The 15,319-nt window shown below is 34.0% G+C and overlaps 1 protein-coding gene across 4 annotated transcripts in view; it reads left to right on the top strand.

Annotated features, from left to right (window-relative positions):
* The window catches only part of SLTM (SAFB like transcription modulator), a 43,818-nt gene that overhangs the window by 15,464 nt on the left and 13,035 nt on the right, over positions 1–15,319 (top strand). For 2 of the 4 annotated variants that reach the window (XM_081229363.1, XM_081229361.1), the window contains exons 5-10: positions 255–302; positions 7,971–7,998; positions 9,342–9,810; positions 10,428–10,477; positions 12,632–12,750; positions 14,969–15,118. In XM_081229363.1, the coding sequence (XP_081085489.1) occupies positions 255–302; positions 7,971–7,998; positions 9,342–9,810; positions 10,428–10,477; positions 12,632–12,750; positions 14,969–15,118 (864 nt within the window). The remainder of the gene's footprint in view (positions 1–254; positions 303–7,970; positions 7,999–9,341; positions 9,811–10,427; positions 10,478–12,631; positions 12,751–14,968; positions 15,119–15,319) is intronic. The other 2 variants (XM_081229364.1, XM_081229362.1) reach the window with 2 other exon arrangements.

Here is a 15,319-nt window from a genome sequence, read left to right as displayed (position 1 = left end):
ACACTTCGTTCTACCTAGCCTAATAAATGAAGGGCTCATGAAGGACATTTTTCTAATTCTTTTATCAATGTGACTAAGCGTTTCTGTTGGCATAAAAAATATAGCCTGAATAATTAAGCATTGACTTAGGACCCATGGTATCCATAGACCCTGCACAGAACACGAGGCAAGTGATAATCGGGTATAGCATAAAAGCATTCTCATGTTACCCAGATATTTTGTAAAGCAAAGCTATTGTATACCCTTTTACTTAGGAATTTGAAGCTCAAGAAGGTGAAGATGATACCTTTCTAACAGCCCAAGTAAGTTTACATTTAGTCCTATGAATTTGATATTGTGGGTGGAAGGGCTTGGAAAAGGAATCTTATTTTGACTTCATAATTCTTTAATTCATAAAATTGCCTTAAATTTAATACTGAGTTACTTACGTGGTATATACAAAATACTTTAAAGTGGCAGCTGAAATTTCTGTTGCCATAGAGGTAATTGGAAGTTATTACAACAAGGTTCCTACCATTTTCAAAATAAAAATAAAAACAGTCTGTCCTTTGTATAAAACATGACTCTATTTATCAGTCTTTTGGGAAGCCTTCACACTCCTTGATTTTTTTTGGTCACTTTGGTATAAAATAAATCATTTAAAAGTACTAATATCCTTTTCAAAGCTTTAAAATTTTGTTAATTTAACACTCCTAGGATGGGCATAGCATAAAAATGATAAAAATCTGTTCAATTAATTTACTTGGGGTATGTATGTATGTATGTGTATGTGTGTATAGAAAATGACAACTCTTCTATTCTGTATTAGATTTGGTTTTTGGTATATGTGATACGCATAATGTACATTTTGAAGTATGATGTACAGATGCTGTAAACACATTTATAGCTCAATTTCTCTACTAAAAAATTATCCTTTGTCTTTTTCTCATATCTGTACTCAAGAATGCCTTGTTCATGTACCCTCTTTAAATAGTATACTTTCAAATAGAGATAAGGATTCCCTCTGTTTACTAGATTTAGAAAAAATAGTGATCCAGCCGTATTTCCTCACTCTAATATTTACTGGAAGAGTATATAATTGGGCATATATTCACAGACTGCTTAGCTGATTGCCTCTGGTCATACCTTCTTTCCTGCAACTCTCTTGCCTTTGAAATGCTGGTGACGCTGTATATCGGCTCTCTGTGTTTATTGCAATGGGGGAGAAATTGCATTTCTGGGAGAAATGTTTTTGTTAATTTGGAATATTCAGGAAGGAAATATTAGGACTCTGAAAGTCTGTAGACTTGTCCCCCATACTACCCTCAGGTACATTCATTTCTGAATGATGAAAAGTAGATGAGGAAGATCAACTCCCAGACTGGAGGAGTACCTTTTCTAGATTACTAATTTGCAAAAAGGTAAAGTTGAACTCTTCATATTCTTTGGCAACGAGTTTTTTAATTTTCATCAAGGGCCTCTCTTACAGTTGCACAGGTTGTGAGTGTGTGAAAGCATCACATCTAAGGGTCCCCATTCTCATAATAGATTATATATTTATTGTAGAAATTTAACAGATAGAAGTATCTTAAGGAATGAGTGCCTTTTTCTAATTTTTGCAAATTTTTATGGGCTAGATTTGGCCTTGCTCCCATTCCATCCTGAGAATGAAATAACACATATACTTCTCATCAAGGGGCAAGTTTTGCCTTATATCAAAAGGGAGGTTACATCTTCAGAGAAGTTTTAAGTAAAATGACCTTTTTCCTCCTCCTAAATGATGTATAGTGGAATATCTAGAAATATATATGAATGTTTCTGAGTTCCATCATGATCTGATGCTTCTAAACATGACTAATGAATGTATTGTCTTACTACGTGTGTTAAGGAATACTACATAGAGTGTACCCATCACACAGCTTCTGCTGTCATCAGTTGACGGGCAGTATTATTTCATCTATACCTCTGTTCACTTCCCCTTTTCTGCATTATTTTGAAACAAATTCCAGACATTGTATTTCACTTTAAAGATTTCAGTACGTAAAAATTTTAAAATTTTAGATCTCTTTTATTTTTTACATTATTACTCCTAAAACACGTTTTTTAATATCTTCAAATAGTTGTCCAACATTTTTTTTAAAAAACAGGTTTTATTTGAATCCAGATACAAATAAGATCGAGACATTCTGATTGATTGAAATGTCTTTTAGGCCTCTTTTAATCTATAGATTTTCTCTCCATCTTTTTTCCCCTACTATCTTATTTGTTAAAGAAATTGAGTTGTTTATCCTGTAGAACAAGAGTTGGCAAAGTTTTTCTTAAAAGGCCAGGTAGAAAAGGCCATTAGCCGTTGTGGGCCATATGGTCTGTCACAACTATCCAACTCTGCCATTGTAGTGTGAAAGCAGCCACAGACATTAGGTAAATGAATGGAGATGGCTGTTTCAGTAAAAATATTTACAAAAAGAGCATCTAGCATAGTTTGACAAGTCATAGAGCTTCCAAAGTCTATATTTTGCTGATTACATTCCTATGGATTCGTTCAACTCTGCTTACTGTATTTCCTGTAAATTGGTAAGTTGCTTATAGGATCCAGAGGTTTACCATCTGATTCCTGCGCCCCCATCTCCATCCCCGCAAGACATACAGCTAATTCCCAGGTAGTGTTGTATTCTTCTATTTGGATACACATAATGTTTGACTGTATCTTCTTGGTGATGGTACCAATCATTGATGATCCATACTGCACTGATTATTTAGGTAGATCAAAGTGGTGATATTCTAATTCTGTCATTTTTTTCTTTATTTGTTAGCTGGAATGTTCCTTGGAAAGAGAAACTTCTCCTCACCTGCTATTTGGTTACCCCGTGGTACCATTTACAAAGAAAGGCGGGATATATGTTTGATTATTTTTCTTTTATTTACCAATTTTCAAAATAATGAGCTGGTTCATGAGCAGCTCCAATAGTGACTAATGAGGTTCTTTTTTTTTTTTCCCTTTTTCTCCCATAGTTTCATTTTGAACTCATGGACTTAAATATTTTTAATGTATTTCAGTCCATTGTAGTTATTATCCTTACTAATGCTCAAATTGTCCCATCTGTAGCCAGTGAGAGCCTCTTCAAGTTGGCTTTTGAGTCCTTTCAACAGGATCCTAGTAGTCTTTGCTTCTGTGCTTTCTGGTAAAGATGTTCCATTTCCTGCTCCAGACCTGTAATTAGCCATTTTTTCCTTTTAGTGGTAAATGGTATTTCAAGACAATCATCCCCATGGTAGGGGTATTCATTGCCACTGGGTTATTCTTGTTTTCTAGGCCTTTTTAATGTACAGTGCTAGAGAATGTGTTTTTTGTTTGCTTGTTTTTGTTGGGTTTTACTTCTAAGATAAAATAGATTTTGAGTTCATAAGGATAATCTAAGTTAATTATTTTCTTTATCTCACAGTGTATATACAATAGTCCTAGAATGATAATACCAACACTGCCATCAGTGTGATTTCTGAAAATAATTTAAGGTTTTTCCCCCCAGTTGTATCTCTCCTAAGGATGTACCCCTCTAGGAACAAACAAATCACTGTGTTTTAGACTAGTCTTCTGTATGATCACCAACTAATACATATTTAGGTTGACTTGTTTCATTTTATTTTCAATGTTTAAGCATTGTTTTTAAAAATTTTTAATCTGTAACTTCTTGTGAGTCTATAATTATTTCAAAATAAAAAGTTATAATTTTAAATTTAATTTTATAATTATTTTAAATATTTACATGGTTCCAAAGTCAAATCTAAGAGACAGGATATATTCAAAAAAGTCCCCTTCACCCATCCCCTTATTGGTGAACTTTCTAAAATTCAGGATTTATTCTTTTATTACTTGTTTTTAAAAATATAAGTAAATAGGCAGTGCCTTTGTATAGGGATATATTTATTTAAAGCCAGTTTTCAGGCTTTGACTTGAAGCTTAAATCTTTAGCTTTCAGGTGTTAGCCTCTAAGCAGTTTGTCATACCAGGTAGAATTTGGTTTGCATTCTGTTAGTTACTTATAATATTGTGAGTTTGGACATGTTTTCTTAGTCAATTTCTATGTCTGTAAAATGAACATTGTAAGTCCTACCTGCTAGAGTGATGTGAAGATCAATCATATACCCTGGCACATAGTACATGTGTAGTTAGTGGTTACTTGTAGTATTGTTTTACTTGCTTGAAGCTATCAGTTATTTGAGAATTGTTTGGAAAATTTTCTCCAAAATGTTTGTATTTGGTAATGCTTTAATTGTTAAAAATTTCCTCTAGTGTCAATCTTGTCAATCTTCTATGATTGCCTCATGTATATTCCTTTTTCCATTTGCCTTTGCCCCTAATGTTTCATTAACTTGAAGGGCCTTCCCTTTTTTTGTCATACGAAGTCTATATACCTCTCAAAGCCAGACTTATCTCTGTCTCCTCCATAAAGCTCTCTCTCATATCTCATGTAGTGCTTTACTGTTGACAGAGAACTTTTTACACCCCTTATCTTATTTAATTCTATATATCCTATTTAGGTCATATGTTATCTCTATTTTGTAGGTAAACTTCACCTAGGTAGATGACACTACCACAGAGTAAAACTGTTTTAGTGGTAAAGACAGAATAAATACCTAAGTCTCATGGTGCCTAGTCTGGTATTCTTTTCACTAAATGACTCCACACTCGTAATTGTTGTTTTCTGAATTCCATTGTACTTACACAGTGCTGCAGTTAGTTCAGTCCCTCCACCTAAAAACAGCAGTGTCTTACACTACAGTTATTCAGTAAATTCATTCAACAAATATTTGTTAAGTGCTTATTATGTGCCAGGTATTTTGTATTTCCCAGAGTCTTTAGCGTATTGCCAGTAGGTAGCAGGTAGTTAGTGGTTTAGGGTTATTTTGAAGGTTTATTGTAAATTATTCAGACTGAATACAGTGCTTATATACAAGTCAGGGGAAAAGAGGCCTTCCAGAAGAGGTCTTCTTACTTAGCACATATATGTACATGTATCACAAGATTAACCTAGGGGAAGATAATAGAATGAGTATATAGTAAACACTTTGTTAACTGAAAAACAAGTCCTAGGCTTGTCTTTATCTCTCATGAGTCATTGCTGCTCCTAGAATGAAATAAAAATAGAGAAGCTTTCTGTATTAATTTTCACATTTGACTTAAGGGTTATAGATCCCATTACAAAGGTAAACAACATAAACATTATAGACATTTGTTTTCATTTTCATATGTGAAATACATTTTTTCAAGATTAGCACAAAAAGTAGTTAATTTAAAAGGTTGCTTTTCATTGTGGTTACTTATTTACCATATTCCTTATTCTGAAAAAACATCTGTTTTCAGTGGAGGAAAATTATTTTCAAATAAAGTACATGTCATGTCTGTGCCTATATATCATTTACAGGGAAAATTTTCCACTGTCTTTCTTGTATTTCTTGGTTTGTTTCTTTATTGTAAGGAATGGTTTAACCTTAGTAGTGAGTGATATGTTTACTGCACATACTGAACAATAACTCAAATATGCAGTGGTATGTGGCTCATCTTTTCTACTAACCCTAGTTGTTTTTGTGCTTCACCCCCATTGTAATCAGTTTGTTTTCTGGAAGTTGGCTCAGACTCCTTTCCTAGGGACATTTAAGTATATGTAATAAGGCTAGTGTTACTACTATTTTGAGAAACTAAAGTTGTGAAACCCTTCAGAAGACCTGTTGAGTAATTAGGATAGATACCTAAAAACTCTTGAGCAAAGTAAGGCAAACCTTACCAATTATTTTAGCAGCTAGAAATAACATTTCTAATTGGCAGAAAGTACAGCAGAAAGATTTTGTTTTTTACATCACAGTAGTTTTAAAAATTTTACTTTTTTTAAAATGGCGAATACTTCGGCCATTTTTTTTCTTGAACATATCAATATTGCATCTAAAAGAATATCTTGGAAGTGGTGTGCTGTTGTATCACAGGTAGATAAAGGAGAGGCAAGTTGCATTCTTTAAGTTACTTTATTCTGCTTTTAAGTAAAAGTTAAGATATTCCAGTTTATTTATCCTTCTGAGGTAAATGACTAAAAGAGAGTTTGGGAGAAAAAGACTTACCAGTAATTCCAGCATAACTCATCCTTCCTTTGCTGCCACTGCCTACCACTCCACCCAAGTTAAAGCATTTTTCTTTCCTTTCCAAATGTTGCACATTAGAAATGTAATGATTAAAACTAAATTCCAGCATAACAATTAGGAGATTATTAGAGCACAGTATAATGGACTTATATAATAATAGGATTCACATTGCTGTCAGTCAGTAATCTACTTGTTTTGGACTATTTTACTTCCTAAGCTTATGGCTTAATTGTTTCAGTGTTTTCAGTTTCCTTCACGTTACTTTAGTTTGTAGTACGATTGGTCATTCCCTAATTGGGGCACTTATGTGTTAACTTAAAGTTGAAAAATTATTTTAAAAATGACTTCTCAGAAATACGTTTGTTACCCAAATGTTAGTTTTGAGCATATGGTAAAATATTTGACATTTTTAAGGACTGCATGCTTTTATATGAATCTAAAATTATGTTATAAGATTAATGCGGCATTTAAAATTTTGTTTACAGTTCAGTTTTGCCTTCAGTCTAATTTCCCTGCTAGGCTGTCGCTCTAAGGCACCGTTCTTAAAGTTGTAGTCCCTGGACCAGCATCAGCATCACTGAAACTTGTTAGAGATGCAGATTCTCAGGCCCTACTCCAGACTTGAATCAGAAACTCTAGGGTTGGTGCTCAGCAATCTCAGTCTCAATCCCAAGTCCTCAGGGGATTCTGATACAGACTCAGAGTTTGAGAACCACTACTCTAAGCCTTCGTGTATGGTAGCTTCACACCACCTTGACTAAAAACAATCTACTTCTACTCAGCTTTTATTTTAAAAGTTATAAGTTAAAACATTCCTTAATTTTTTTCCATTACTGAGATTATAATGCATATTACTAGCTTATTTGTTATGATCTTTAATTTTGGGAAATGTTTCTTTTTTGCTATAATTCAGTTATTTTTGTAGTATTAGCTTGGTGTAGAATAAATAAAGATTTTCCCCTCTGTGCTATTCTTGTTTTCAAGCCAGCACATGCTTAATTTTAGATTATGTGATGTCACAGATTTTAAAATTGAAATATCACATATTTTAAAATTAAAGCCAATCATTTAAAAAATTGTGTTACTTGTTTTGATTACCTTAGCAAAAATACCATTTTTAAAGTGGCTGACCACCATTGTATATGAGACAGCTTATGAATTTATTTTAACAGATTAAAAAGGAATGAAGAATTTGAAACTACTCTTGTAGTCATTCTTACTTCTGAAATGCCTAAGAAGGGAGTGTTTTTTGTTTATTTATTTTGTTTATTAATATGCATTCCATCCCTTGAAAAGTATATGTTTTCATGTTAGATTTTCTGGTACATTTTGAATAGTATGTCCTAAGAGTGCCTTTGAACCGAGTCATGTAAAATAATCAGGGCAGGCTTTTTATTGGCGTCTTTTTGCATCCTCTTTTTTTGGGGCGGTGGGGGGCCCGCCCCTCACGGCTTGCGGGATCTTAGTTCCCAGACCGAGGATCGGACCCAAGGCCCAGCAGTGAAAGCGCCGAGTCCTCACCACTAGACCGCCAGGGAATTCATAGTGGCTTTTTGATATGAGTAAGAGTCTGGTTATTTAAACTAGTTTTGAGTAGTGAAACTAAATAATCCAGTTCATTGTTGATACAATCATTGACAGATTTGCCTGTTGTGTAAAATCATGTATACCAGACATATGCTACATTTCTGTAAATGTGTTTTGGTTCAGTTCTGATTGGAATATCCTGTATTTGTTAGTGTTAGGTGTCTCTAATATTATTAAATCATTCAGCAATTAAACTTGATAGATCTTGTACTATTACTGAAATCCAGTTTTAAGTGAATTCATTTTACATTTGATTATTCTTTGAATTTCAGGATGGTGAGGAAGAAGAAAATGAGAAAGGTATGTTTGATGCTAAGTAGAGTTTAAAAATTGGTGACATTTAGAAAAACAGTAAATTATGTGAAAATAAAACATTCCTTATTTGAAATCTTATTTTTGAAATGAGTTTATTTTCAAATTTATCAACTTAGTGAATTAAGTTAGCACCTTGATTTTATTTTTCAATTGGTTTTAATTTTCTTTTTAACACTTTAAAGATATGTTCTAACTTAATGGTACATATCAGTTACTGTAGTGGACAATGCTATTTTTTATTTAACCCAATTTAAATTTTATTTTTAAAAATAACTCCTAGCATACGGTAAGTTGATTACATTCTTAAGACTGGTACTGCAGTAACTCATACGTGCTTATTGGGAGTCCTGGTATGTAATGGATAATTAATTTTACAACTAGCCCTAAAAATGTTGGGTGACCAGGAGACTGACTTTTTGTTTGCTGCTTAGAGAAATTTCGTACAGTCTTCTGACAGTTTCAGTAGTTTAGGAGAGCTATCTCATCCAATACAATTGCAGGGACACCAGTAGTAAAATATGTGGTCAGTATGAGGTTTATGGAAGGGTTCTTGGAAAGACGTCAAAGGATCCTCCTACTTTGGACTAGAAAGGACATGGAACAGGTTTCTAAGCAAGGCAGAATAAAAAACCTAGAAGAAATGATGAAGTAAAGCTACCAGCTGAAAATCTCAGATGCCCGAAGCCTTTCTATTTTGGGGGAATGCAAGACATCTTTGAAAATGGTAACTGCAGGACTGACTGGACAGGATGAAGCCTGGAAATAACCACTTTCCTAAACGTTATGGAGCAGGCCATCTTTGGAGCCTCCTGTAGCAGTTTTCCATGTGATTCTGGACTACACAAGAACTGAATAAGAAGAGCGAAAAAGATGAGGCCCTGAATACTTTGAAGACCGATTGGTATCCTCAGACTGTGACCTTTCAAGACGTCACCATGGGAGTTCTGAAGGTCACAAGGGTTAAATCCCAAGATAATTTGAACATTGAATACCAAGTCTGCACATTTGTCACTCTCTCATGGAGGAAAAAAATCTTCCATATGCCATTAACTTATAACCAGAAATGAAGAGCTGGTATCCTCAGGATGGAACCATTTCCTCACTTTTGTTGTTTGGTATTTGTATTTAGAGATCATTTTTTCCATGAAGAATAAGTGATCCTGGGTAAAGGATTGTTTATGTTAGTTAATACCCTTGTGTTTTTCTTCCTAACCTTCCATCAGTGCTAATAACTGGCTTTATATTTTCTAGGTCCTATTCTAGCTTATGAATATGAAATTGTTTAAACTTCTTGTTTTGCCGTATTTATTCCTGTTAAATCCTCTTAGATATAGCAGGTTCTGGTGATGGTACACAAGAAGTATCTAAACCTCTTCCTTCAGAAGGGAACCTAGCTGAGGCTGATCACACAGCTCATGAAGAGATGGAAGCTAATACGACTGTGAAAGAAGCTGAGGATGACAACATCTCGGTCACAATCCAGGCTGAAGATGCCATCACTCTGGATTTTGATGGTGATGACCTCCTAGAAACAGGTAAAAATGTGAAAATTACAGATTCTGAAGCAAGTAAGCCAAAAGATGGGCAGGACGTCATTGCACAGAGCCCGGAGAAGGAAAGCAAGGATTATGAGATGAATGCCAACCATAAAGATGGTAAGAAGGAAGACTGCGTGAAGGGTGATCCTGTCGAGAAGGAAGCCAGAGAAAGTTCTAAGAAAGCAGAATCTGGAGACAAAGAAAAGGATACTTTGAAGAAAGGGCCCTCGTCTACTGGGGCCTCTGGTCAAGCAAAGAGGTTTGTTTTTCTATGTCAGTTCTTTACGATACTGAATTCCAGCATTCAATAAGATCACTCTACATTAAGGGGGTGGCTTCAAGACCATGTACAGTAATTAGTACTTATGATCCTGCCTATAATATTTTTGACCGTCATAAGTTACTTTAAAAAAAATTCAAGATCTTCGTAATATGCAGTGTGTCCTACTGATTGCATTGTCGAATTGTCAGCATATATTTGTTTTTTTTGTTGTTTTTTTTCAAATTGACAATTTTTTTGTGTTTTATTTTTAAAAATCCTTGTGATGATGGTTAATGAACAACTATCAGTCCTAAGAACACAAAATGAAGTCAAGTCCCAGTCCTGAAATCTGGAGAAGATGGCCATATATCCACTGAATAGAATTGTCAGAAAATCTAGATCTTCAGGCATCTTGGGGAAAATCAGTGCAAGAATCCTAAGGGAATCATTTGTTCAAATAACCTAATCTAGGCCTTTGGAATTATTAATTTGTATGAATAGCACTAGTTTGAAATATAGTCAATATCAAGCTGTTCGATTTTTGTTCTTTTGTTTTTTTCTGTTGTGTTTTTTTTTTTTCTTTTCAATTTTCTTCTGGTGATTTGCTTCTTTAGCTCTTCAAAGGAATCTAAAGACAGCAAGACATCATCCAAAGATGACAAAGGTAATGGATTTCTTTTCCTGTTTATTTCAGTGATAAATTTCATATTTTCATTAAAAAGTAATAATTGCCTGGGGTTTCCTTTGACATTACTTAGTCCTCAAAAATTGACATACTAAAATTTTTCGATGCCCTTTTATGTAAACAGTGGAGTTAGATTACAGCAAATTCTCAGTGTGATTGAAGCATTACTTTCTTAATTACTTAATTTTTAAACTGGTATGAATTTGCTTAAAATATATTTGGTCTGTGTTTTTTACGTTGTGTTCTAAGCATCTGTATGGAATATTCATATAACAGATATTTTGTTTTCTTATATTATAATTTCAAGTATTTTATCTTTGATTGTAGTCACTTTTAACCCCTATACACCACCATAGTCTTTTCCCTTTCTGTCTAGTAGGAAATATGGTATAAACAGTATTTGTGTATATTTGTGGAGCTGAAAGAAAGTCAGTCTCTTAACATTGGGTTTTACTTTCTTGATTCTTTAAATCAGGGCACACTTCTGTTAATATAGCCAGTTATACAGTATTTTAATTCTTCGGAATTTACTTCCTATTTGACTTATTTTGCATTGATGAGAGTTTTATGTAGAAAAGTAGTTTTATTTTAATTTTTGTAAGCTTAAAGGTGCATTATTTGATTACTTTTTGTTACTGGGAAGTCTCAGTCTCAGTTTGTCTCCTGGTCATGTGCTTTAGTGTCATCTTGTATATGCTGTATATTGAAAAATATTTCTTGTGTTCTAAAAAAGCATTTTAAGGGAAAATAACGCCATTTAGGTACTATAGATTCTGAAAATGCCTTGAGTGCCTGAAAAAGTACTGTGTTCCTTTTACTTTTTTTAGTATATTTTGTTGGTATATTTTAATAATTAGAAATTTTTGTGATTGGTTTAGTAATTGACAATTAATTAATTGCATTACCCACATTCCTTACAGTTTGGTTAATGGATAAGATATAATAAATGTTTTAAATGTTATCCTTTAAATTTAGAAGACTAGTGTAGTCTTAATTAAATGTTAACTTTTTCCTGTCATTAAATATTTTTTTCTGTAGTTAGAGAAGTATGTGGGCCCAAATGTTACTGGTAAAATAAAAAAGATACACAAACTTCCAGTTCACATTTCATAGCAGATCGTTTGATAACTACATTTCTTAAGAACACAAATGCAGCAACCATTAATATTTAAAATATTTGAGTCAGGCGTGTGTTGTCTCCTCATAAGTACACTGACAATAGTTCTTCAACTAAAACTTGTGGCTTGTAATTTTTAAAGCATTAAACATTTTACTCCAATAATGCAAAGTTATAAAAATTGTTACTTCTGTTTGCTTAGATACTGTTTCCCTTAGAGTGGGTAAGAGTTGTTTTCCAAGTAAAGTCAAATGAATGAAAATTCCTTTTTTATAATAGTACATTTGAAGTAAAGCACTGAAGGATGACTGACCAGGCCTGTATTTTAAGAAATGGCATTTATCTGTATGAAACCATAATTTGTGTATGGAAATAGTGCAGAAATAATTCATATAACCATTTACCTATTCTAAAGGATTTTGAGGTCTCTGATCTTATTTTTGTAAGTGATTTTAGAAGATTTTTTTTTTTAAATACAGAGTTATCCAGCTGCATGTAATTCCCACTTTCTCTTACCCTTTCTCTGATAGAGGATGAAGGTGAACTGTGGTTCGCTCGTCTTTGTTATTAAACATTCAAATTCTTGAAAACAGTTTATCCCTTTGTTTGACTTTTCCCTTTGTGCTCCCAAGTTTCTCAGGAGCTAAAGCCCACCACAGATGTAGGTAATTAAGCAGTCTGTACATTCCTAGATGACTACTTCCTGGTTGCCTGTATTCAGTGCAGTGGTTGAGTATAAGTTATTGAGCTTAACAGCAGAAGTCCAAGACATGTAATTTATTTTTTTTGCCTACTTTGTCTTAAAATTCGTGCAGTAGGAAATGTACAGATGTTCAGACATGTTTGTATTATCTCTTATTGTGTTTGATTTTAATAATAGATGTGTAGGATTTTGATGTAGTAAAGTTGTACTATCAACATTAGAGGGTATTATAATTTTGGAAGAATATGGCCCTAATAATTGTGTTAAAAATATTCCAATTGAGATACTTAAACTTCTATTAAATCTATTCTAGGAAGTACAAGTAGTACTAGTGGTAGCAGTGGAAGCTCAACTAAAAATATCTGGGTTAGTGGACTTTCTTCTAATACCAAAGCTGCTGATTTGAAGAACCTCTTTGGCAAATATGGAAAGGTACATACATTCTTTTTACCTTTTTATCCATCTTTCTGGTATCTCCATTTTAAATAGAGGTTATATTCAAAACAGTATATATAAAATCTAGTTTTTTGGCTCTCTTAGGACTGTTACAGGCATAATTATTGAGTTCTGTAGTAATGGTGAGTTTCATCATATAATCTCACTGTGAACCCTGGGAATCTTTTATTAAGAGCTCATATTTTGAGCCCATTTAAGCCAAGGACTGAGTTTGATTCATCACATTCATCATGATATTTCTTGGACCTAGAATTGCTGAGGCTGATCTGGTCATCTGGAAAATATAGGTAGATTAATATTAGGCAATGGGATATAGAATATGAGGGAAAACACCCCAAAACTGATGTGGTCCTTCTCATTATACAGATTCCAGTACAGTGGTGGTGAAAAATGTAAAACTGGTAAAACTTAATCAGAAGTTTTGATAGTTCTTTGATAGCTGTGAAGGAAGAGTGCAGGGTGTTAGCAAAGGGAGGCTTCACTGTGGTTGGTTCATCAGAACTTTTTCTGGCATATGAGGGGAGCCCTAACAGAAGAGAAAAATAGTCAATGATTAAATGAATTGAATATTCAAATAATGGCTGTTGAATTAAGTTGCAGTTGATCTGCATCCCTTAGGGCCCTCACTACTTTCTACTTTACATTTTAGTGTTCAATATATTGATACATCGTATGTAACCTACTCTGCTGTAAACTCTTTGATAGCAGGGATCTTTATCTACTATACTATGTGTGCACATGGTAGGCTTTAAAATATTTATTAAATTAATGACCATTAACGGTAAATAGCCATTAATGAGTGTTACAAAAACCTATCTTATTGATTTTAGGAGTTTTTTTTTCTTCTTCTAATTAGAGAGTTACCTGCACATTAAGGACGTTCCTGTAGATGTCAGATACAGAACACTGAGAATTGTGGTCCCATGATCAGCTGTGGTGTATTTTTGGTTCTGTTTTCAACAATTTATTGTTAGAGCTGTAAAAACAGTATTTTGATGTTGGCCTTTATTAGGATTAAAACTATATTAGGAAACCATGTACTTATAACAAGGACCTTGGGCTTAAGAATTAAGCTGTTGTTGGGGCAAGGCAGCATTTCCCAGAGTTGAGATAAAAGCTGATAGCTACCAGCTACCCACACCTTACAGCCTCCTAAATTCCTTACGTTCCTTTTCCTGACACTGCGTCCCTGTTCCTATTTATTCAGCACTACATTGTTCTCTCTCACTTTTCTTCTCACTCATCCACCCCTGCCTTGTCTCTCTTAGCTATTCATTTTATAGAATTGAAATTATTTGTCACTTTTATATTGGTATACATTTTAAAAGTACATGGATGGAAAGTGTGTCTTTTTAGGGTGTGTTTTTAGGGTGTTTTTTAAAAAAATTAATTTATTTGTTTTTGTTTTTGGCTGTTTTGGGTCTTCGTTGCTGTGCGCAGGCTTTCTCTAGCTGCGGTGAGCGGGGGCTACTCTTTATTGCAGTGCACGGGCTTCTCGTTGTCATGGCTTCTCTTGTTGCGGAGCACGGGCTGTAGGCGCGGGCTCAATAGTTGTGGCGCACGGGCTTAGTTGCTCCACCGCATGTGGGATCTTCCCGGACCAGGGCTCGAACCCGTGTCCCCTGCATTGGCAGGCAGATTCTTAACCACTGTGCCACCAGGGAAGCCCTAGGGTGTATTTTTAAGGTTGCTTTTTTACATGTGGCAGATTCTTTATTTTTGAAAGACCCATTATAGAAAAGTGTTAACACTTATCTAGACACTTTCTAGGAACTTACCCTTTTTGTTTTAATATCTTTAAGAGATTCAGGGTGGGCCTTTGATAGGGAAATTTTGACCCAAATCTAATTGAAAATATTATTTCTTTGCTTTCTTTAATTGTGCTATTACTTCATTGATGTGACTGTGTTTTGGCAATGTATTTGAAAGAGAAAAAAAAGGAAAAAACTAAAAGCAGGTTAAATTGCTTTTTGACATTTTAAATTGTTCCCCTGATTATTTACTGAGTACTTACAGGCAAGGTAGATGGTGATCATAGAATAATATATGTCCTAAATTTATCCTTTATCCTGAATTTATACATCCTGAACATATCCTTTAATTTGAATAGTTTCCATTCTGAAGTTTAATCTATTTAGAAATGTATGTGGTTGTAAAGTTGTAAAACTTTCTAAAGTATAATCTCATTTTACAGGTTCTGAGTGCAAAGGTAGTCACAAATGCTCGAAGTCCTGGGGCCAAGTGCTATGGCATTGTAACTATGTCTTCAAGCACAGAGGTGTCCAGATGTATTGCACATCTTCATCGCACTGAGCTGCATGGACAGCTAATTTCTGTTGAAAAAGTAAGCTTGCTTAAGTGTTTATAAAAGGGAGGTTACTTTGAGGGCTCGTAATTTTCAATTTAAAGATGTTACACTGGTGGGGAGTAGAATTAGGAATGATTTTATTTTTATATATTCATTTCTGTTTTCCAAATTTTCTACCATCAACATACTATTTACAGATATAAAAGTGTAACATTAAAACACATATTTTTTTCTGTT

The sequence above is a fragment of the Mesoplodon bidens genome (assembly GCF_964165515.1).
Source record: "Mesoplodon bidens genome assembly, chromosome: 3".
Lineage (NCBI taxonomy): Eukaryota > Metazoa > Chordata > Mammalia > Artiodactyla > Ziphiidae > Mesoplodon > Mesoplodon bidens.
The sequence above is the reverse complement of the archived record's forward strand: the minus strand, read 5'-3'. Positions and strand labels throughout refer to the sequence as shown.